This window comes from Scyliorhinus torazame, chromosome 13, assembly GCF_047496885.1.
Source record: "Scyliorhinus torazame isolate Kashiwa2021f chromosome 13, sScyTor2.1, whole genome shotgun sequence".
Lineage (NCBI taxonomy): Eukaryota > Metazoa > Chordata > Chondrichthyes > Carcharhiniformes > Scyliorhinidae > Scyliorhinus > Scyliorhinus torazame.
The window spans coordinates 168,201,654-168,226,925 of NC_092719.1; the positions used below are offsets into that span (position 1 = coordinate 168,201,654).

Below are 25,272 nucleotides of genomic sequence, written 5' to 3' on the forward strand. Positions count from 1 at the left end.
AGCTTCCACAAACATTTGATATGATCACGGCTGATCTTCTGCCTCAACACCGCCTTCCTGCATTTTTCCATATCCTTTGATTCCGAGAGGACACAAATCTTTTTATTTTAGTCTTAAATATTTTCAATGATGGAGTCTTCACAACCCTACAGGATAGACAATTACAAAGATTCACAATGCTCTGAGATAAGAAATTTCACTTCATCACAGTCCTACATGATCAACCCCTTATGCTGAGACTTTACCCCGCATTCCAGATTTCCCAATCTTTAACGAATAGCACCTTTTAATTAATACAAAATGAATTTACAATTTATATTTATTTATTTTAATGCTTTTAGTTATCAGGTTTGTTGGATAACAAAACAACCAGATCCTCCTACCAACCTCGTTGCAATAAAGAAGACACCTCAGAAAGATTAGCTGGCAGGTCAACAAGACAAGCTTCAAGTCGACCAGAGCCAACTAACCAAATAATCCAAGAAAGTATTTGTGTTACAAAGCAAACATCAGAGGCTGTTACTTTGGGTAAGAAATCGGAAAAATCTTTATTAATTATCACACCATTGAACCTGGCTGAGTGTCCCAGGTAGCTACATTACAAATGTCCATTGTATGAGTTTTTGTCTGACAATGTTTTAATGCAGGAACCTTTTCTTGATTTTCATCCCCACATGCTTTTCATTGCTACTTTGCCATTATCCTATATGATTTCTGTCTGTTATAACCTGCCCGGATCCTATTGGCTGGGAACAATTGGTTACCCTTCTTGAGGAATGCAAACTCCCCAATGAAGCGGGGGGGTTGCAATCATTATCAGTGCAGCTGTATAAATAGAGCTGGCCAATGTAGCACCAGCCAGAGAGGGACCCAGTAGTGAACTGCTGGTACTGTGTACATATTGTTGTAAATAAAATTACTTTCTGTTTGACTCTACAAACCCGTGCTGGATTCTTCGTGGCCCTCACAAAGATTTCCACGTTTATAGCAGTTATCTCGACTGTCTCGTAGTTAAATTGAAAATTAATTTGGACAACAGAAACATTATTCATCTTCCAAATCTTTTAAAAGATTATGTCACATCTTTGACATAATTCTTAAATTAAGCTTATTTGCTTTTTGCCATTACCTTTGATTTCCAAAGGCCACACTGCCTTCCTCCTCACACAACTTCAACTTGTTTGAATTCTGTGACTTGTGTCGTATTCTGAAAATAATCTTGCAAACTCTTCATCTAATTCCTTCAATGACAGCCTCTTGCGTTTCACTGGTTTTAATTACTCTACCTCTGTGCCTTCAGCTGTCTAGTCCCTCAGACCTAGATTTCCCTCACTAGAAGATTTCCCCCACTTTGTGGGCAGCACGGTAGCCTTGTGGATAGCACAATTGCTTCACAGCTCCAGGGTCCCAGGTTCGATTCCGGCTTGGGTCACTGTCTGTGCGGAGTCTGCACGTCCTCCCAGTGTGTGCGTGGGTTTCCTCCGGGTGCTCCGGTTTCCTCCCACAGTCCAAAGATGTGCAGGTTAGGTGGATTGGCCATGATAAATTGCCCTTAGTGTCCAAAATTGCCCAAAGTGTTGGGTGGGGTTACTGGGTTATGGGGATAGGGTGGAGGTGTTGACTTTGGGTAGGGTGCTCTTTCCAAGAGCCGGTGCAGACTCGATGGGCCGAATGGCCTCCTTCTGCACTGTAAATTCTATGATAAATCTTTCTTTCCTCTTTTAAGGCACTTCTTAAAACCTGCATTTCTAACCAAGCTTTTGGCCCTCTGACCTAATATCTTCCTTTATGACATGGTTTCCAATTTAATTTGATAATACTTCTGTGAATTGTCTTGGGGTGTTTTATTCCATTTCATTTATTGTTGCCCCTATTCTTAGCTGAGGTTGCTGCATCGTCGGCATAAAGAAAAATTGACTTGAAAATCTATAAAATTGTTTCAAATAGGAACATAAAAAATAGGAGTGGAAGTAGACCATATGATCCACCAAGCCTGCTTCCCTATTCAAGAAGATAATTGCTGATCTTTAGCTTTAACTTCACTTTCCCACCGTTATCCTTTTGATTCCCTGAGAGACCAGAAATCTGTCTACTTCAGTCTTAAATATAATCAAGGATGGAGCATCAAAAACCATCCGGGGTAGAACATTTTAATGATTCACAACCCTTCGAGCAAAACAATTTCTCTTCATTTCAATTCTAAATGATTGGTTTCCTTATCCTGGAACTGCGTCCTGGACTCCCAGTGAGGAGAATCAACCTCTCAGTATCTATCCTGTCAAGCCCCTTCATAGTTTTGTCTGTTTCAATGAGATCACCTTTCATTCTTTCAAACTCCAAAACGTAAATGGCCAATTTACTCAGCCAGTCCTTATAGGATAACTCTCTCATCCCAGGAACCAATCTAGTGAACCTTCACTGTACTGCCTCCAATGCATGTATATCCTCCTTTAAATTTGGAGACAAATACCTGGATTTTTGCTCCCTAAGTGGATAGCATAAGTTGGAAAATTTCCCCCTCGTCATATCCGCTTCAGGCAAAACTCACCCAAATGGTGTGATCTTCATACCAGGAGGAGAGTGCAGCTTCAGGATAAATTGGACTCACTGGCCTCTGGACGCAGATCAGACGCGGCCACAGGGGCTGCCAAGTGCAGAGATGAACTGTTAGAAAGACCGCATTGGTTCTTTGGAATTTTGTCCCAGATGTTTTGTTATATTTTAGACCCTCCGACCCTCACCCCCCACTCCTCATACCACCTCAATGCCCCTATGCCAAATCATGCCAACCCGTGCTCCCAGCTATCCCCATGTTTCCTGATAGACCCCATGCCAACTTTACACAAACATATGAATTGTGTGCAAGAGTAAGCCACTTGGCCCCTCGAGTCTGTTTCACCATTCAATAAAATCATGTCTGATCTGATTGTGCCTCAACTCTGTTTTCCTTCCGACTCACTTTATCCTCTACTACTTTGTCAATCAACAAGGAATCTATCTAATTCAGCCTTTAAAATATTCAATGACCCTGCCTCCACAGCTCTCTGGGGAAGAGAATTTCCCAGATTCAAGTCCCTCTGAGGGGAAAAAAAAATCTCATCCTCTTTGTCTTGAATGGGAGACCCCTTATTTTTAAATTCTGTCTTCTAATTTTAGTCTCTCCCACAGGGGAAACATCCTTCAGCATCCACCCTGTCAAGTTCCTTCAGGATCTTACATGTTTCAATAAGATTGCCTCTCATTCTTCTAAACTCCAATAGATACAGGCACAACCTGTCCAACCTTTCTTCAGAGGATGACCTTTTCATTCAAGGAATCAGTTGAGTGAATCTTCTCTGAACTGCTCCTAATGCAATTCTGTCCTTTCTTTAATCAGGAAACCAAACTGTACACAGGACAAATGTGGTTTCATCAGTACCATATACAACTGCAGCATAACATCCCTCCTTTTATGTTCTGTTCCCCTGGCAATAAGCAACAGCATTACATTTGCCTTCCTCATCACTTGCTGCACCTGCATACTAACTTTTTATGATTCATGTACCAGGACACCCAGATCCCTCTGTACCAATGAATTCTGCAATCTCCCCATATTTAAATAATATGCTGCTTTTTTATTCTTCCAACCAAAATGTCAATCCGCCCACCATCATTGGCCCTTACATCCTCCATGCCACCTCACCCAGTATCCACCATGGGGAGACCTCAGAAGCCATGTTGAGATGAGTGATGCACTATCAATTACGACGAGATAAGAATAGAGAGTAATCAAGGCTTTATTACACAGAGATGTGTGGCCTCCTACAGCTGCTGCTGAAATGGCTGCAGTTGGGAGAGCACACACATTTATACTCCGCCTACTGGGCAGAGACAGCAGGCAGGGATCTACCCCTGCACCGTAGTACAGGGGCCTTACCGTAATACCCTTGTATGCAGTGCAGTATATACAATATAATACAACAGTGGTGACTACCACAATGAGATAATATAATCGCCTAAATTTCACTGGGAGCAAACATTTATACTGCATGAAAAAAGGGTGCCAAGTGGTTGACAAGTCAACTTTGGTTGTTTTTGGCATTGCCATGGAGAATGCACCAGGAAACTATTGTTCCCCCGTACTTATGTTTAATTCAAAAGCTTGTAATTCCTGTACCAGCCTCCCCGAACAGGCGCCGGAATGTGGCGACTAGGGGCTTTTCACAGTAACTTCATTTGAAGCCTACTTGTGACAATAAGCGATTTTCATTTTCATTTCATACCTCAAATTCTGTTCTGGCTACAGAGGTTAGGTCCCTGCTATGGATATATATATCTTCTAGCAAATGGTGGTGAGTCACATTGTGTGAAGTGAAAGTTATAAACCCTAGCCCTAATGGGAACAACCCTAGATTGGAAGCATTCCCTCAACAATCACCCTCACTTGAGTTCAAAACAGCCACTTCACACAACATTTACTTTGGGTCTGAGAAAGGAAGCTGACTATCAAGAGATATTATCTTCTGTTAAATAGTTCATTAGCGAAGTAATACGTAGCAGGATATTATAAGGGCCTGGGCGTCTCTTTTCAAAAAAAATTATCTTCCCACTTTCAGAAATACAAGAGAGGTGGATTCTTAAAACTGCTTACAGAAAAAACTATAAGTAATGTTACTTTGCGAACTTATCTACAAATTGATTAAAATACCATTTAACATTCAATTTTCCAAGAAATAAGACACAAAATGCTATCTGCTTTAAGACATCCAGTCCCCTGACAACTCGGGAAATATTGGATGGATCCATAATACATTGGAAACCCTTCTACAGCACACATTTTCAAACTCAGGATGGGCGCGGGCAGGTGTCGGGAGGATCACAGGATCATATAAACAAAGATCTCGAGACAGACACCACCTTGAACTTTTGATAAGATCACCTGATTGCGGAAGTAGTGCCTAATGGCGCAACCAGCTTTTAAAAATGCCGACTGCAACCGGCTTTCAGAATGCCGGCCATTCCATGCATGCGTGCTCCATCAGCAGTGTGCAGGACCAGAGTCCAGCGGGGCAGAATGCCTCCTTATGTCAGCGTGCATAAAAACAGCAGATTTTTTTTTAAATCGCTAGTCTTGCTGCCTGGAGCAATAGCAGAGAGTAGGTCACGTTGACGTCACGTGTTCTGGGCGTGAGAGAGTTTCCTCCATTTTGCAGCAATGCTGGTGTGAACTCCAGGGCCTCTGGTGAACAACACATGAAGAAGAAGCTGAAAACAGAAAAAAGCAGCATAAAGATGATTACTTAGAACATAGAACATACAGGGCAGAAGGAGGCCATTTGGCCCATCGAGTCTGCACCGACCCACTCACTTCCACCCTATTCCCGTAAACCAGTAACCCCTCCTAACCTTTTTGGTCACTAAGGGCAATTTATCATGGCCAATCCACCTAACCTGCACGCCTTTGGATTGTGGGAAGGAACCGGAGCACCTGGAGGAAACCCACACAGACATGGGGAGCACGTGCAGACACCACACAGACAGTTACCCAGCGGGCATCGAACCTGGGACCCTGGCGCTGTGAAGCCACTGTGCTATCCACTTGTGCTACCGTGTTGCTTGAGGTGTGGGTTTATTAATTGTGCCACTGCAAATGAGGATTCCAAGTTCATGTGTGTCTTATGCAGGGAATCACTGGCAAATGAAAGTTTAAAACCATCAAAACTTCAAAAACATTTGAAGACTAAGCATGGCGCGCTCGAGGACAAATCTCTTGACTTTTTTCAACGCATGCAATGAGATCAGCTGGTCATTATCAGAAATGTAACATTGAATAACGAAGCAAGTGAGATCGTGAGGACTGAGCAGGCTCACCTGTCACATTAAATGTCAGTGAAAATGGTGGGTTGTGAAGTTCAGGCCATGTGAGTCGCGAAGGTTCACCGGCGTAGGTCACACACGTTGGCCAGCCACGGGTCATGCAGATCAGCCGGTGTGGGTCCTGAAGGATAGTCGGTTGGTAAAAATGGGTCTCGGGCAAAAAAGTTTGAAAAACACTGATCGACAGTATCTCTGATTTTTTTGAAGGGAGTCCTTTATGTTTATACTGTTCTAAAACAAGTTTACATCACCTTTAGCAAATATAGGTGCAGCTCACTTCATTAAAACCCCTCCTTTTGATTAATCCTTCAAATTAACTATAATGCAGTTGTTAATTGGTTTTATTATGTAAACGCCTTGAACTAATAGCTGCTCAACATGTACTTACGTGTTCAAATGTCATTCCTGATTGCTTTCAATTGCGTCTATATTTTCATAAACTGATTTTAAACTTTTGATAAAGAAAAAATATTTTTATAAGTTTGTCTTTGCTCCACCTTAGATGGAGTCTCAATCTTGCGATATTTATATTTGTTATGGGCGCCTGATCATGTCCAATTCTGATTCACTAAGTTTTAGGGATGCCTTAATTGATAATGGCAATAGTACCGGAGCGTATAATCATTAATCTTCCCAAAATTTCCTTTGCTAGTGAATAAGGGAGGCAGTGGCATAGTAGTATTGTGGCTGGACTAGTAATCCCTCATGGGGTTCAAATCCAGAATGATTACCTTGAAACCATTGTCGATTGTTGAACCATCTGGTTCACTAATGTTCACTAAACCTGCTGTCCTCACTTGGTCTGGCCTGTATATGACTCCAGACCCACATCAGTGTGGTTAACTTTTACAGGCCATCTGAAATGACCTAGCTAGCTGCTGGATTCAACAATTATAGAGGGGGATCCTTTAAAATATTAGCTAAAATATACTGGAAAATAAAATGATTCTTGAAAATTATTGAATTTGTAGAAATATGAGTAAGTTATAAAATTGGCTAAACTTTTGAATAATATCCATGACTGTCTCAAATGTTGCGAATAATATACAGCAAGTAAACAATGTGAGGGTACGTTCAATGAGTTTGAAACCATCTCATAACTGAGACCAGTCGTAATGTAGGGAGTTTGAACGTGGGACAAGAGTCGTGGGAAAGATAATTAATTTTGAATAATTGATTAATGTCTAATTAACCAATTGCCTGTTAAGTGACTGACACGTTCCTGAACGAATAAAGGGGGTTCAGCTGCAAATTTCTTTTTTAAATTTAGAGTACCCAATTCATTTTTTCCAATTAAGGGGCAGTGTAATGTGGCCAATGCACCTGCCCTGCACATCCTTGGGTTGTGGGGGCGAAACCCGCGCAAACCAGGGGAGAATGTGCAAACTCCACACTGACAATAACCCAGGGCTGGGATTGAACCTGGAACCTTGGCACCGTGAGGCAGCAGTGCTAACCACTGTACCATCGCGCTGGAGTCACTATTATTTTGAAGTTTTTGCTTTCACTCTTCGGTGTCTCAAGGACATTTCAATGCACACACCGAAATGTTTTCGATTTAATTTTGTGCAAATCTACCAAATGTGTTCTGAAAGAAATAAACAGTGCTTAGTATATCTATTCAACCAGACTGAGACTTTTATCTATGAGCGAGAGATAAGGGGAATCTTACTCTAGCCAACCAGTTCAAGTGGCAATGACGCCCACGTCCCATAATGAATTTTAAATTAAAGCAATTAAGCGTATCTCTATTGCCAAAGAAGGAAAGCGACCCAGTGATACCAGGTGGATGGTACAGATGAGATTCTGGCACGCCACATGCATCGCCTGCATGTGGAAGGTCCTGAACAAAAACTCGACCAGTTCCATTCAAGTGCCAGTCTGAAATCAGGCACGATGCAGTGAGCCGATATTTGCCTTCAAACATGTTAGAATGCTTGATTTTACAATAGTCAGTGAGCACACAATCTACTTCATCCATCCCATCATAACTCCATGTATTCTTAAAAGAGTTAGAATCGTTGAATTATAAGGGAAGCCACCATCTGAAGGAAGCAAAACCGTAGGCGTATTGTTGTTCCAAAGGCAGATTGAATAATACGGAGGAATGTATCGACGAATAGAGGAGGTGGAACCAAAGACACTTGTGGTGACCCGCAATGATTCAACATCATGCCTTTATGGGAAAATGTCTGAGCAGCTTGAGATAGATGTGAAGGAGCGGATGTAAAATCTAATGTGGGATGTTTATCAACACCATCTGTGTTAGGATAAATCTTTTGTTACCCCAGTGAATAAAATAGCAGTGTCCCATTGCTTATTGTGTGTCTTTTCACCTGTGTCACCACTGACATCTGAAATGCTGGATTCTCCTCTTTAAGGCCACGCATAGTAGCATTAAGTTGTGTAACCAGTTCATTCTCTTTGTGAACCAACTTAATTTCAAGAGTCTTAGCCAAAATAGTAGTGTTGAATTCAACTTGTGTAGACTGATAAAATGGAGCAATATGATAGCACAAGTGGTTGAGGCTGACAGATAGGGATAATATCAAAAAGAAATGATCCCTTAGACATCATAGAGAATTAGAAATTTCAGGAGAACAACGTACTGGATGAGAAATAAACATAGAAGCCACGGTGGAACGTATACTGCTGTAGTTGGTGGAAATGTCTGGAACAAATCTTTCATAAGATAAGCCTGGGTATAAGCACCATATTTAACAGTAGTCCTCAAAATAGTAATCAATATAACAAGAAAGATAATGAAGGCTGAAACAAAACAGTAACTCAAACCTTTTCTTACACAAAAACATTGAAAGACTTTGATGTATTGCACATCCCGTGAAGCGTCTGCTGTCTTGTGATGACTGCTAGCAACTTCGACTTTGGTTCATTGGGAAACTAACCTTTGAGTCGTCTTGGTGAGTTGCAGAGAGAGGGAACGGCTGCTGACGCAGTCATGAATGCTCCATCAATGCCGTCTCCAATGTTATGTTAAGAGCAGCATGGTGGCACAGTGGTTAGCACTGCTGCCTCACAGCGCCAGGGACCCGGATTCAATTCCGACCTTGGGTGACTGTCTATGTGGAGTTTGCACATGTCTCCTCGTGTCTACGTGGGTTTCCTTCCCGGTGCTCTGGTTTTTCCCACAGTCCAAAGATGTGCAGGTTAGGTGGATTGGCCATGCTAAACTGACCCTTGGTGCCAAAGATTGGGTGGGATTACGGGGATGGGGCGTGGGATTGGGCCAACCGACTTTTTAATAAAATGCTGGCCACGGCGAGCTTTCAGAATGTCGGCCGTTCCACGCATGTGTGCTCTCTCAGCAGGGCACAGGCCCGGAACCCAGCGGGGCAGCACGCCTTTTCCTGACGTCCGCGCAATTACCCAGGAGCAGATTTTTTAAAAATCGCTGGAGTCTTCCTGCCTGGAGCGGCGGCAGAGAGCAGGTCAAGCTGGCGTCACGTGTGCTGGGCACGAGAGAGATTCCTCCATTTTGCAGCAGCCAGCAATGCTGGTGTGAATTCCAGGGCCTCCGGTGAACAACCCTGAAACAGGAACAAAGCATAATAAAGATGATTTCTTGAGGTATGGGTTATTAATTTTGCCACTGCAAATCAGGATGCAAAGCTCATATGTGTTATATGCAGGGAGCATTGGCAAATGAAAGTTTAAAACCCTCAAAACTTCAGAGACATTTCAAGACTAAACATGGTGAGTTTGAGGACAAACCTCTTTATTTGCAGATCTTAAATCATCAGCTGAAGTCATTATCAGAAATGTAACATTGGATTTCCGGTGGCGGCCATGCGCGGGTAGGTCGCGTAATCGGCAGCTCCCGCCGCAAACGGACTAACGGGCCTTTTTAAGGAGCTTTAGCGTCTCCTCCTTGACGGAACTCGGCAGGCAAACAATGCTAGAAAGTTCACCGCATCAGTTTATGGAGGGGACCAGGAGCAGGACGGCGAAACAAATGAGCACCGAGAAGCGGCTGGAACGGGTGCGGGAACATAAAATGGCGGCCGGCTCGGATCAGGCAGCGTGGGCCCAGTGGTCGCGGGAACAGCAGGAGTTCCTTAGAAGTTGTTTTGCTGACCTGAAAAAGGAGATGATGGCCTCGATGAAGGCCTCAATGGAGAAGATGGTTGAGACCCAGAAAATGCAGGAGAAGGCGATCAAGGAGATCGAGAAAAAGGTCTTGGATAATGAAGACGAGACACTTGGTCTGGCCGTCAGGGTGGAAGCACATGACGCCCTGCATAAGAGATGGCAGGAGAGGTTGGAAGACCTTGAAAATAGGTCCAGGAGGCAAAACCTGCAAATTCTGGGCCTGCCTGAGGGTGCGGAGGGGTCGGACGCGAGTGCATTCGTGACCATGTTGCTGGGGACCCTGATGGGGACAGGAGCATTTCCTCGACCTCTGGAACTGGATGCGGCGCACAGAGTCCTTGCAAGGAAGCCCAAAACTAACGAACCGCCGAGGGCTATGGTGGTACGGTTTCACCGCTTCTCATACAAGGAACGTGTCCTGCGATGGGCTAAAAAGGAGCGGAGCAGCAGCTGGGAGAACAACATAATTTGCATTTACCAGGACCTGGGAGCAGAACTAGCCAAGAGGCGTGCTGGATTCAACCGTGCTAAGACGGCCCTCCACAACAAAGGGGTGAAGTTCGGACTGCTGCATCTGACGAGGCTTTGGGTCAAGTATCAAGATCCCCACCAATACTTTGATACACCGGACGAGGTGTGGACATTTATCAAGCAGGAAAAGTTGGACTCGAGCTAAAGGACAGCCACACTGGGACGAAACACTCTGGTGGGGATGTTAATTGTTTGATAGCCGGAGGGAGCTATGTTATGTTGTTCCCTTTTTTGTTCCCTGTTTCTCTGGCCATGTTCTCGGCTTTTGTGGAGTTCGTCCACAGAGGGAGGAGAGGGGCCCGATACTTAGGGCTGCTCTTCAGGCAGCTGGAGCAGTTTCTTTTGTGGGGCCGGGTTAGCGCCCGGGGTTTGTTGTTCGTTTCGCTGGGGGGGGGATTGGAAAATGTTCTTTGGGGGCTGTTAAGGCAGTTAAGTTGGGCTTTTCATAGGAAGGATGGGGCCCGAATAACGAGGCAACAGGAGGATCAGAGACAGGTGGGGGCGGCCGGGGTCAGCATGGGTCACCTGACTCATGGAAGCGTAATGGGGGGAGAGTTAGTGTTAAGCGGGTGCTTGACTTGGGAGATTGGGATCGAGGAGCTGTGTGGGGGGGGGGGGGGGGGGGGGGGGGGGCTGCTGCTTGGCTGACAGAAAAGATGGAGAGTCCAGGGGGGGGGCTCCGAGGGGAGGGCTCGAGTAAGCGGGGGACGCGGGCTCGTGGCTGGCCGAAAAAAGAAAAAGGGGGGTGGCTAGTCAGCAGGGGAGGGGGGGGGGGGGTTAACCCCCCCGTCCACGCAGATCACGTGGAATGTGAGAGATATGAATGGACCGGTCAAGAGGGCTCGCGTGTTCTCGCACCTAAAAGGGTTAAAGGCAGATGTAGCCATGCTACAGGAGACGCACCTAAAACTCGCAGATCAAACAAGATTGAGAAAGGGGTGGGTGGGCCAGGTGTTCCATTCAGGGCTGGATTCATCGACCAGAGGGGTAGCAATTCTGGTCAGTAAACGGGTGGCATTCGAGGCAGGGAGTATTGTGGCTGATAAAGTGGGCAGAGACATAATGGTGAGTGGAAAGCTGCAGGGGACCCGGGTGGTGCTAGTGAACGTCTACGCCCCGAACTGGGATGACATGGAATTCATGAGACGCATGCTGGGTAAAATTCCGGACTTAGACTCACACAATTTGATCATGGGGGGTCATTGACCCTGTATTGGACCGGTCAAAGTCCAGGTCGGGAAAGCGACCAGCGGCGGCTAAGGAACTGAGGGGCTTCATGGAACAGTTGGGGGGCGTAGACCCATGGAGGTTCGCTTGGCCGAGGGCGAAGGAGTTCTCATTTTTCTCCCACGTCCACAAAGTTTATTCCCATATAGATTTCTTTGTTGTGAGCAGGGTGTTAATCCCAAGGGTGATGGGGACGGAATACTCGGCCATTGTAGTCTCTGATCATGCTCCGCACTGGGTGGATTTGCGACTTGGTGAAGAGAGAGGACAACGGCCATTGTGGAGGCTAGATGTGGGACTGCTAGCGGATGACGAGGTTTGTGGGCGGATAAAGAGGAACATTCAAAATTACTTGGAAACTAATGATACCGGAGAGGTAACGGCGACTACGGTTTGGGAGGCTCTGAGGGCAGTTATCAGAGGGGAGTTAATTTCTATCAGATCCCATAGGGAGAAGAAAGAGAGAGGTTAGTTGAGATACTCAGAGTAGACAGGAGTTACACAGAGACCCACGAGACGGGGCTACTGAAGGAGCGCCGGAGACTGCAGGAGGAATTTGATCTGTTGACCACAGGGAAAGCGGTAGCGCAGCTGAGGAAGGTAAAAGGGGCTGTCTATGAATATGGGGAGAAAGCGAGTAGAATGCTGGCGTACCAACTTCGTAGAAGGGAGGCGGCCAGGGAAATTGGGGAAGTTCGGGATAAGGATGGTAACATGGTCATGGACCCAGAGGGGGTGAACAAAGTCTTTATGGTAAATTGTATGAGTCAGAACCTCCGGTGGGAGGGGTAGGGATAAAGCAATTCATGGGCCAATTGAGGTTTCCAAAGGTGGAAGGACTGGGGGCCCGGATAGAGTTGGAGGAGATTGTTAAGGGTCTAGGGAGCATGCAGTCGGGCAAGGCCCCGGGGCCAGACGGCTATCTTGTAGAATTCTACAAGAAATTTTCGGAACTGTTGAGTTCCCTCCTGCTAAGGGCCTTCAATGAGGCTAAAGAGAGAGGGACCCTCCCCCCAACAATGTCACAGGCTTTGATTTCACTCATCCTCGAATGGGAGAAAGATTCGCTGCAATGTGGGTCCTGTAGGCCAATATCGCTCTTGAACGTGGACGCCAAATTGCTGGCAAAGATTTTGGCCGCTAGAATTAAGGACTGTGTCCCAGGGGTAATAGGGGAGGGTCAGACAGGCTTCGTTAAGGGCAGGCAATTGAACTCCAATGTACGGAGGCTCCTAAATATTATTATGATGCCCTCAGAGATAGGGGAGGCAGAAGTAGTGGCTGTGATGGATGCAGAGAAAGCCTTTGACCGGGTGGAATGGGAGTACCTGTGGGAAACGCTAAGAAGGTTTGGATTCGGTGAGGGATTCATAGCGTGGGTCCAGCTACTTTATCAGGCCCCCGTAGCAAGTGTATGCACGAACAGGGTGAGGTCGGAATACTTTAGGCTCCATCGAGGGACGAGGCAGGGCTGCCCCTCTCCCCGTTATTATTCGCTCTTGGAATAGAGCCGTTGGCCATACCGCTGCGGGCTTCAAAGACCTGGCAGGGGTTGGTTCGGGGGGGAGGAGCATCGGGTCTCGCTCTATGCGGATGATCTGCTCCTGTACATTTCGGACCCACTAGAGGGGATGGGGGAGGTCATGGGGAGGTTATGAGGGACTTCGGCAATTTTTCGGGGTACAAATTAAACGATAAGAAAAGCGAGATGTTCGTGATCCAAGCTAAAGGGCAGGAGAAGAGACTGGGAGAGCTTTCACTTAAGATGGTGGAGAAGAGCTTTCAGTACCTAGGTATACAGGTGGCTCGAAACTGGGATACCCTCCACAAGCTTAACTTGTCCCGGCTGGTAGAGCAGATGGAGGGGGATTTTAAAAGGTGGGACATGCTCCCGCTTTCTCTAGGGTGGAGGGTGCAGCCGTTAAGATGACGGTCCTCCCCAGATTTCTGTTCGTCTTCCAGTGCCTTCCCATCTTCATCCCAAACTCCTTCTTTAAGCGGGTGAACAAGATCATCTTGGGATTTATATGGGCAAATAAGACCCCACGAGTAAAGAGACTGTATCTGGAGCGCAGTCGGGGTGAGGGGGGGGCTGGCGCTGCCTCCTCTCTCGCTCCCTCCTCTCTCGCTCCCTCCTCTCTCACTCCCTCCTCTCTCGCTCCCCCCTCTCTCCCTCTCATGCTCCCTCCTCTCTCGCTCTCTCGCTCCCTCCTCTCTTGCTCCCTCCTCTCTCGCTCCCTCCTCTCTTGCTCCCTCCTCTCTCGCTCCCTCCTCTCACGCACCCTCCTCTCTTGCTGTCTCTCGCTCTCGCCCTCTCTCGCTCCCTCCTCTCTCGCTCCCTCCTCTCTCGCTCCCTCCTCTCTCCCTCTCTTGCTCCCTCCTCTCTCGCTCCCTCCTCTCTCGCTCTCTCGCTCCCTCCTCTCTCGCTCCCTCCTCTCTCGCTCCCTCCTCTCTTGCTCCCTCCTCTCTCGCTCCCTCCTCTCACGCACCCTCCTCTGTCGCTGTCTCTCGCTCTCGCGCTCTCTCGCTCTCTCCTCTCTCGCTCCCTCCTCTCTGGCTCTCTCGCTCCCCCCACTCTCGCTCCCTCCTCTCTCGCTCCCTCCTCTCTTGCTCCCTTCTCTCTCGCTCCCTTCCCTCTCGCTCCCTCCCCTCTCGCTCCTTCCTCTCTCGCACCCTCCTCTCTCGCTCCCTCCTCTCTCGCTCCCTCCTCTCTCGCTGTCTCTCGCTCTCGCTGTCTCTCGCTCTCGCTGGCAGCCGTTCCTCGACTTTCTAGGAGAGCACTAAATGTCAGCAACAGCAGCAACTCGGGGGGGGGGGGGGGGGGGGGGGGGGGATATGTTACATATTCTTGTTCTTTTTTCTGTATATAATGTTAACGATTACCTTGTTATGTTAAATGGTGTTAATGGTTATGCAAAAATTATGTTTTGATAAAAATCTGAATAAAAATAATTTAAAAAAAAGAAATGTTACATTGAATAACAAAGCAAGTGTGATCGTGAGGACCAAGCAGGCTTATCTGTCACATTAAAGGTGAGTGAAAATGGTGGGTTGCGAAGTTTGAGCGGCATGGGTCACGAAGGTTGGCAAGCGTGGGTCGGCCAGCGTAGGTTCCAAAGGAAAACCGGTTGGTAAAAATGGATCCAGGATAAAAACGTTTGAAAAACACTGCTCTAACCCAATCGCCTTTGCTCACAAAAGACCTGGATGACCCTGGAATAAAGGCTCCATCGTGATTGGAGTGGAGGATCCTGAGTGTACCAGCTACTGTAATGATGTCAGTAATAGCATTGACAAGTGTGGTTTCCGAAACTGATTTAATGGGGACCAGTCAGCAGAAGTGCAACCATCTACACAAATGAGAATGTCTATACCTGGATGAAGGGGAAGGTGGTTCAATAAAATCCACAAAATGATTTTTTTTATTGATGTAATAGGCTTCACAAGAGCCAGTGGTGGCAGTTTAATGGAAATTTTCTTTGGTATATTACATGGCTCACAATTCACCATATGATTGGCCAGCAATATAAAGGAGTCTCAATTAGCAAAACATTGTACAGGCATTGCAATGCACTTGACGTATGTCCTCGTGTGCTTCTTTTACAAGTTGTTCTCATTTATGACTTGGATGGGGGTTGGATACGTCTCAGATTCCCTTGGGCAACTTAACCATTATAATACCAGTAAGAGTCTCCGAGTAAAAGCACTTTGATGGATATCCTTTTGGATACTCTTTTGTTGGGTCGAATAGCTGAATCAGTTCCTCACTCTGATTAGCTGCCTTTTCTGCCATTGTCATAACACTAACCGTGTCAGCCACCTCCCGAGGAGTTGGCATGCAGATCATACTTTTCACCTGTCAGCCTGTGAGACTGTTGCCTTTCGAGTGAACTGAACCAGTAGAATGCCTGGTTACATGATTAACCTGACAATTGAATTTGCAGTGCGCAATTGGAGAATGTCTTCCCATAGTGACTTACGTTTTTAGGTTTCCTGTCCGTTCCCAGAACACCAAGTTCTGGTTGTAGCCTTATTTGCAGTAGTCACTATCAGTGCAAATTAAAATAGATCAAATAGGTCTGCCTTTTCTAAAGCATACTGTAACATTGCCGCTTCAGTGTACTGTGCAGTTCACTGAACAAGGGGTATGGATAGTAGTTCTTCTGGATAAAAGGAAGAAGAATCCCAGAAGATGCCTATCGTTATCCCCATCCCAGCGATGTCTGTTGAGGTGTTCCTTGTTCAGCCATCATCAATGACCCATCGTAGTAAATAACCTGATAGTATTCTGTGAGTAGTCTCAAAGGTATTTGTTCAATTCCTGCCTCCATATCATCATCTTCCATCACAAGAAAGTGTTCAAAGTCCATGTCTGAGGATAAAATGTTTAAAATGGGTGTTCGATCATTCAGGAATGAAGCTCATTCATCATGTCTGATTTGAGTGGCTCTTTTCTCGTTAGATGCCATTCACAAAACCGATCGCAAATTGGTGATTTCTGTAAAAATGGTAATGGAGTGTGCCTCTTGAAGGGGTTGTGCCTATACTATCAGAGTCATGGCTCTTCCTTTTTTACTATATCACGCTTCGACATTGGAGAAATTATTAGAATGAAACTGAAGAGGAACTATGTGATTCTCATCAGAAAGAACAACAACTGCTACCTTGGGTGAAGCCTGGATATGAACATTGGGTGGAACCTGCAAGTCTCTCTGTTCCAAATCGATGGCTTTCAATACATCACAGCACAATTGCTGTCATTTCAAAGAATTTCTGGGGGAAAATAAATGGGTCTTTTACTGCCTTGCCCGCTGTATCCATAACATTCCCAATCTGAACTGCCTGCAGGCCATGGGCATAGATTTAAATCCAGTTATTATACTGGCTTTGTGGGGGAACAAGATCGACAAACAGCATAATCTGAAGCAGCTGTCTACAGTATTTGGGGCTCCATTCGCCACAGCAAGTTTCTGAGCTTTCAAGACTGGTGTAAAGTCCAGCTAGCTTTATCACAGTCTGCATGACCAGGTCGACCACACATGGCGTAGATAGAGTTAATGTTCACGCTGCCTGAGGGTAAAACCTGAGCTGCAGGCTGACAGTGAGACATAGCAGCTGCCAGAGCTGCAAAATTAGTGAACAGCTTAGCCATGGCTGTCCGGCATAAGGTATATTGATACAATAACTGTCTATGAACTTACCTGAGATTTTTATTATGTACTTCATCAGAAGGCAGTCACTTAATTTGAAATCCATGACCACCATTGGTGTATTGGACACCGGGGCCAGTATTTCAACCATGAATACCCAAACCCTGATGAACACCATTAAGACAGTTAATTGTGTTGGCGTGCACTTAATCATTAAGGAATTACATTGATCAGGGGTATCATCATGAATGTCCCAAACAATCTGCTGGATTCCTTCCTCCTGGAGATCAATAACTACAGTGTCACGGTCCCTCACTGACCCCGGTTCAAAATCTTCAATTTCAAAAATGACCACTTGATTTGGGAATAGCATTATTAGCCCTCACAAAATGTGTTGAGCAATCACCCAGTGCAAAAACTAAGCCTATTCCTTCAGGCTGAGCCATCATATCAGGACCTAACTGCAGCTAGGGTTTAAAGTGAACTTTAAAGAAATTTCCAGCTCCCGCTGTGAAGCACAGGGAGCTGGTGACCTAAGTTTCACAGATCTTGATCAAGAGTCTGTCGCCTCCAGAAACTTAAATCTGACTCAGTACCACTGTCAGTAAACACTCCTCCTAAAATTTTGAGGCAAAATACACATTTGCGACAAAAAATATATAAGTATAGGTATCTGTTAGCAGTTGAAAAGAACATCTGAGGTGAAATTTATAAACACTAGCCCCAAAGTGGCTAGATCCCTCCACAATCACCCTCACTTAAGTTCACACAGACACTTATTTTGGGTCTGAGAAAGTGAGTTACTTCTCCCCACAAGGAACAAGACTATCAACGTTTTTCCCGGTAGCCTGTTAAATAATTTGTTGGCCAGGCTATAAGTACCCAGACCTTATGAGGGTCCATTGTATCTTCCCACTTTCGGAAATATGAGAGCTGGGTTCTTAAAACCGCTTAAAAAAAACTACAAGAGATTTTATATTTTGCTAACTTATTTACAACTTTATTAAATAACCATTTAACATGCAGTACACTTTAAAGGGGATAAGTGCATTGCAACATTAATGACTATAAAATATATATAACATAGCCTTAGTTCTAATAGATAATTCAGTAAAAAATACTTTTAAACACAATGCTCCAACTAAAATTAGTTATGAATATCTATCAAATGTTCAAAGTAATGTTTTACCTTAAATCCCTGAGTGATTCAATTTTCCGAGAAACTGGACAGCATAAGCTTTCTGCTTTAAGATATCCAGTCCCCTGACGATTGTAAAAATATTGGAGGGTCCAAAATACATTGGAACCTCTTCTACAGTACCTCTGATTTTCTGAAGGGTGTCCTCACAGTTTATACTGTTCTAAAACAAGGTCACATCATTTTTAGCAGCTATAGGTGCAGCTTTCTTCATCAAAACTGTTCCTTTTGGTTGACCCTTAAAATTCACTCTTGATAATGGCAATAGTGCCAGGCTGTACCATCCTTAATCATCCCAAAAATTCCTTTGCTAGTGAATAAGGCAATTACGCTTATCTCTACTGCCAATAAAGGAAAGGGGCCCAATGATACCCGGTGGATGGTATGCTTGAGGTAGCAGCTAGTTCTAGTTAAGGCTAGTGTTGCTCATTCTGTATATGAAGGCTTCTGGGTAAAACTGTCCATCTGTCAGCATGTATACATTTGCTGAAATATCTTCTGAAATGTCTGCCAATGCTTCTCTATTGATTTGTCCTCTAGCCTGATATCCCATTCCACTTCAGCTATCTGAGCCCACATAGTTGCCCTTATGACAGGTCTGTACTTTGGTTAATATATCTTATGTGTCACCGCACTTTATATATTACTCGACAGATCTTGAAACTGAGCTTCATGCGTGAAGAAAATGTTCTTTTATTCAATTAGTTTCAGATGTCTCTTGATCAAGTCAGTTTTCTTGCAAATACAGAGTTTTTTAAAGTTTGTTTTGTCCAAGAAAATACAGAGTACTGAGTTGAATTCAATACAAATTACAGCTCTTGATATTTTCTCCTAATTGAATACACGATACAGAAAAGTTGAAATAAACAAAATGGCGGTTCAAAGCGAAAGTGCAGAAAGTAGCTTCAGAAATTAAGTCAGATGATTCCGGAATGAATTGTTCAAAACCGGCAGTACTTTTTAAGGTTATGGTTATCACCAATGTATTTCACCTTTCTGGCTGTGATTGGGTTAAAGTTATTACAGTTCATTCAATTCGATTGAGATGTCTGTCCATCAAGTTTTAATATGGGATGATTGAAATACGTCTTTCTCATGAGCTTTATCCGTTATCATGAAAACAGTTTCTGGGAATATAGGCCAGAAACTTTAAATTAGCAAAATGTGCCCTTGGTCTGCCTGGCTTCATTATCTTGATGTTTCTCTTGGGATGCAGCAGTTTTTTTACTGTCATGCTTGAACAAACCATTTTAAGAAGCCATTTTAAATCTTGGATCATTTATTCCTTTAAACTTGTTCTATACTAAGAAGGTAGATTCTATGACCTTATTTAAGTTTGCACTATTACTCTCTGACTCACTCTTCTCCCTTTGAAACTGGATGTAAAATTCGATAATATTGGAGTTGAAATCAACCATGATTGAATGGTGGAGTGGACTCGATGGGCCGAATGGCCTTACTTCCGCTCCTATGTCTTATGGTCTTATACTGTGGTCGCAGCTACCTGGGGATGCCTTCACTCTGAAATCATTAATTAATACTGTCACAATACCAAGTGTAATATAACCTGCTCTCTGGTTGGTTCTAGAACGTGCTGCTCTAAGAAACTATCCTGAAAGCCAACTATGAACTCCTCTTCCAGGCTACTATTGTCAATCTGATTTTCCTAGTTTACATGTTGATTTAAATCACCCATGATTATTGCCGTCCCTTTATCACATGCCCCCGATATTTCTTCTTACATACTTTGTCCTACATTATGATTACAGTTAGGGGACCTGTAGATTGCTCCCACTAGTGACTTCTTTCCTCTCCTCTTCCTCATCTTCACCCAAACCGATTCTACATCCTGATCTGAATCGAGGTTATCTCTACTGCACCAATGCCATCCTTGATTAACATGGCTACCTCTTCACCTTTACCTGGCTTCCTATTCTTCTTGAATACCTTATACCCCATAATATTCAGGACCCAATCCTTGTCATCCTTAGCCACGTTTCCGTGACAATCAGATCATATTTATTTACTTCACTGTGCACTATCAATTAATTTACTTTGCTATGATGATACATGCATTCAGATAAAGAGCCATTAATTTTGTCTTTTTGTTATCTTTGTAACATCTAATATTGACTCTTGGTGTATTCTTAGTTTTTTTATTCTCTCTGTCCCTTCTTGCCATTCTCTCACCCTCATTTTTCATATTATTATTTTTCTCTCCTGCCTTGACTCTACCCTTGATTTGCCACACCTACCCAAGCTTGAACCCTCACAGCTTTTTTTAGTTTAAAACCCACTCTGTTTCCCTAATTATACAGCTCATGAGACCACTGGTCCCGACACAGTTCAAGTGTAGACCATCCCAATGGTACAGCCCCCCTTTCCCTCGTACTGATGCCAGTGCCCCATGAATTGGAACCCACTTCTCCCACAACAATCTTTGAACCTAATTTTATTTGCCCTATGCCAATTTACGCGTGGTTCATGTTTGAAGCTCTGCTTCTTAATTTAGTGCCTAGCTCTTCATACTAACTATGCAGAACCTCTTTCCTTGCCTTACCTATATTATTGGTTCCGACATGTACCATGAAAACTGGATCCTCTACTTCCCCCTGCAAATTCTTTTCCAGCCCTGAGCAATGTCCCAAACCCTGGCACTATGCAGGCAAAACAGCCATCTAGACTCACTTTTTGTTGCAGCGTACAGTGTCAATCCCTCTCATTATACTTTCCCATACTATGACTACATTTCAGTTTGCTCCCCTGCTTGAATAACTTCCAGTACCATGGAACCATCCTTCAGACGTTGCTTTCATCCGCACAGGTTGTGAGCACCTCAACCTGTTTGACAATTGCAAAGTCTGAGGCACCTACTGTCTGCTTGGGTCCCTTTACCTTCCCTACTTATAGTCACATCCTCCTGCCCCAGACCGCTGACCAAAACAAATGATGGTGTGACCGTCTTGTGGAACAAAGTGTCTAGGTATTTCTCCCCCTCCCTTATGTTACAATATCTGCAGTCTAGCTTCCATATCAATAATCCTGATTCGGTAGTCCTCTTGCTACTTACACTTTCAACAGGTGTGTTTGACCTGGATTGCCTTGGTGTCCAAAAGCTCCCACATTCCATAGCTGCAACATAACACCTGCCCTGCCATTGTTACTTATGTTATTTAGTTAATTTAATTTAATTACTTTCTTGATTAACTTAGTGTAATTTCCATGTATGCTACAATTTAGTGTGCTTATTAAATGCTGGTACCACTGACAACTAAAAGTTAGATGTTTCTTAACTACACAGGAATATGTTTTCGATGTTTATTTTAATTATTTTATATTAATTTTAAAGTTTTAGTTCTTTTTTATTATAGATCTCCTTAACTCACGTTGCCTAAGCTGACTATTAACACACTGTCACTCACATTAGGCACTCACTGGGCAAACAACTGACAAAAGTACAGTTCCTACACTATTTGAAGCCTTTCCAATACAATAAACCTTAAACACTTACTAGGTACTCCTAAATGCTTAGCATCTTCACCAACCAATCAAATTACTACTTTGCTGTGATGTCACTATTTGTTCGAGCTTAGCGCGTGGGCCAGTTCCCAGCAGCTGACTGGTTGCTTCCCCAGGCGTCTCCCAAGGCGGCTGTCGCAAGTGCATCTGGCTGCTGCTCACCTTGGGAGGTTAAGGGAGAGTCCTCTTATGGGGTTGTGATGTGTTCCTTCTGAGGGAGGAGGGAAAAAGTCAGTGTGGAACAGCATAACAAAGTCAGTGTGCATGCAGTTTGGTTGATAACAGACTTAACAGTCTTCTGAATGGATGAGTAATGGGGATAACGTGGATATCACATGTCAATCTTACAACTGCATCCCTACATCTCCCATACCCTCCACCAATCTCTTCCCTGTCCTCTCTGCGACCATAGTGAACCTGATTCCATGTTCTGTTCAGAAGTTGGAATGAAATGAAAAGTAAAGAATTGGATAAAAAAGAAACTGATGGGGATTTAGCTGCACTGAGGACTTGTGAGATGCAGATGCAGGGTGAACCAGATACTTTGTAAAGCAAAGTGGAGACTAGCAGTCGGGGAACGTAGATCATAGCCATGCCCAGTTGCAAAGCAGAGATTTCTCAGAAGAATCAGTCTGTGTGCAAAAATAAAGCAGCAGAATCTATGTGAGATCCCATAATTCTACCATAAACTAGAAGAACCATTCCATAAGGAAGCTAAAGGTCCTACTTGGTAATTATTTGCTGAACTTGGCTCATAGTGTTAAAACCTATGAGATGCGGTTGTGGGAAAGGTGTATTCTTGGAATTTAGCAAAGTAGATTGATTTGGATTGGGGATAATTTAAGCATAGTGTCTGGGGAACCATTGTTGTAGTTAATTGTAAATGTTGTTCTTTATTGTTGCCTTTCTTGTGTGTTTCAAAGTTTAATAAACATTTTATTTGAATAACTTACAACACCTTTCCTCGCCGGGTTTCATCATTTTTCTCATATTTTTTGCAAATCGCAAAACTAAATTGTTAGACCAGGTGTTCTGGGATTTTGCATGCTCTCGCATTGAACTTCAGTGGGGTTCATAACTGTTCACAGAACAGCTCCTCGGCCTGAGTTAGGAGGAGGAGGTTTGGAGTACCACCACAAATTCATCCTCGCTCTTGCGTATTGTGACTCCTCTTCTGTAAGGGCAGAAGTGCTTTTGTTAGCCCCCTCTACGTGCCTCCCCTGCCAAAGATACAGTCACACCTCACCCAGACATACATGCCAGCCATGGTCTATCACGTCACAGGATTATGTGCCACATCACACACTATAATTCAGATCCATGAGCACCAAGAAGTGCTGCCACCCACAGAGACATCTAACCAAAGTTCCATTTGGAATAAGCACTGTGGCAGAATGCATAAGGTAATTGAAACTTTTCCTACACTGGATCCAGGCCTGGGAACAATGCCATGCTGCTGACCATGCCTGCCACCTCCGTCCAGGCCTCCTTCATCATATTAGGTGGCCTCAGCCGCAAGAAGTGGCATCAGCAACTGCCGCCAGCAATACCCTTGGGCATTCGTTCCAAAAGGGTGACAGCCTGGCTCCGGGCATTTCTGTCCCACTTGGCATAGGCTCTGGGTACTGATGATATTTTGGAGTCAGTGGCAACACTACAACTGAAGTGATGTGTCCAAAAACTTGACTTTTAAGCAGCACCATGAGGCACCTGAGTGTAGACTTCCAGTCTTCAGGGAGCAACATTTAAATCCCCTGTCTACCCTCCTCCCACGCCAGTCGGCAGCACTTTTCATGCTGGCTGGTAGTTAATTGCCCCAGTGTAAAATTGACGCTGGGAGCAGATTTCACATCCACTTCCAATCCCACCAATCGCGCTCGTCCAACAGACTAAAAATTCAGGCTTGTGTTCTGAGTTTTGCGTGCACAGGCTGGTTGAGTATGGTGACTATTGTGAACAGTTGAAAGGACATGCTGTTTGATACGATCCGTCTTTCATTGGGACATAGGGTCCAATGCCTGGCATAGCACCAGATAATAAAACATTACTCATTTGTGTGGTAGGCAAAGCATCTTTTTGGCTTGATTGCAGCATCCTGTTAATGGATTCACTTTGAAATGGAGCCATCTAACAATTCCCTTTCTTCAATTTGCTCGTTGAGAAATCTGCCAATAGTTCTCCACTACTATATGCCGCAAGTCTACTTTCCGTGGTCAATATATGTGTTGGGATTCCGACAGCTCTACGCGCTGAAAGATTAGTCTTGCCAGCAATTCTCATAAATAGAGCCCAGCCATTTGCTTACCGTTCAAGTTTGGCACCGAAAGTAGGGTCCATCAAAGCTATTATCCTGATGGTAATGGAATGTAAACAAAGGGAAAACAAATGTTTCTACCCACTTGAAGTCCAACAATTTCACCCATTTGAATTGTTCTAGAAACATTTTCCTTTCACTACAGATCATCATAAAAAGTTATAGAATTTTGGGCCCTTCACGCTGTAGTTACTTTGCCACTTTGCACTATAATGTGTGCATGATTTCTCATTCCAAATACTCTGGAGATAGATTATCTCAAAGGAGGAAAGAACGAGAGGGAGGGTTTTAGGGAAAGAATTGCACAGCTGAGAACTTAGACAACTGAAGACATGGCCGCCAGTGATGGAGTGATGAAAATGATGCACGTGGTCCCTACCTGCTTTGAATTTTCTGATCTGGATTGAGGGTAAATATTACAAATCTTTGAATATACCCTTAATTTTGTTCAGTACCACTGTTCCAGCAAGTTTCACTTTAAATATTAATCTTCCTACTGAATCTGGCCTTAGCACAACAGGACTTCATTTGGATCAGATGTGGCATAAGATATTTTTACAATTTTTGTATTGAGAAAATATCCTGCCCGTGCCTTATTGCTTGGAATATGTATTTCATTTCATGGAGTTTATTTTTAATTTATTGTTTCAAAAGGTGTTAGCGTTAATAGCTAGACCAGCATTTGTTGGCCATCCCAAATTGCCCTTGAGAAGGTGGTGGTGAGCCACCTTGTCAAACCTCTGTCATCCATGTGGTGTAGGCACATCAGCAGTGTTATTAGGGAAGTAGATTGCAGATTTTGACCCCATGATAATGAAGGCAATATAAATCCAAGTAAGGATTAAAGTGTGGCGTGGGGGGAGGGGGGCACTTGCAGGTGATGGGATTCCCATTCATCTGCTGCCCATGGCCTTCTAGGTTTTAGAGATTTCATGTTTGGAAGGTGCTGTCGAAGGAGGCTTGTCAAGTTGCTACAGTGCATCTTGTATATAAGACGCGCTACTGCCACTGTGTATCAGTAGTGGAGGGAATGAATGCTTAAGGTGGTGGATGGGGTACCAATCAAGGAAATTATTTTGCTCTAGCTAGTGTTAAGACACTTGTGTAACAATTTTACTTGCCACTTATCAGCCCCAGCCTGAATGCTGTCCAGGTCTTGCTACGTATGGACACAGACACAGAATGTCTCAGGATTTGAGGAGTCACAAATAGTGCTGAATATTGTGCAATTATCGATGAACATCTCCACCTTTGACTTTGTGTTGGAGGGAAGGTCATTGATATAGCAACTGAAGATGGTTGGGACTAGGACACTACCCTGAGAAATTCCTGCAGTGATGTCCTTGGACTGAGGCGATAGACCTCTA

At 44.3% G+C, this 25,272-nt stretch overlaps 1 protein-coding gene across 2 annotated transcripts in view; it reads left to right on the plus strand.

Annotated features, from left to right (window-relative positions):
* cfap20dc (CFAP20 domain containing) overlaps positions 1-25,272 on the plus strand; it is a 692,307-nt gene that overhangs the window by 328,240 nt on the left and 338,795 nt on the right. For both annotated transcript variants that reach the window (XM_072472373.1, XM_072472374.1), the window contains exon 9: positions 342-528. In XM_072472373.1, the coding sequence (XP_072328474.1) occupies positions 342-528 (187 nt within the window). The remainder of the gene's footprint in view (positions 1-341; positions 529-25,272) is intronic.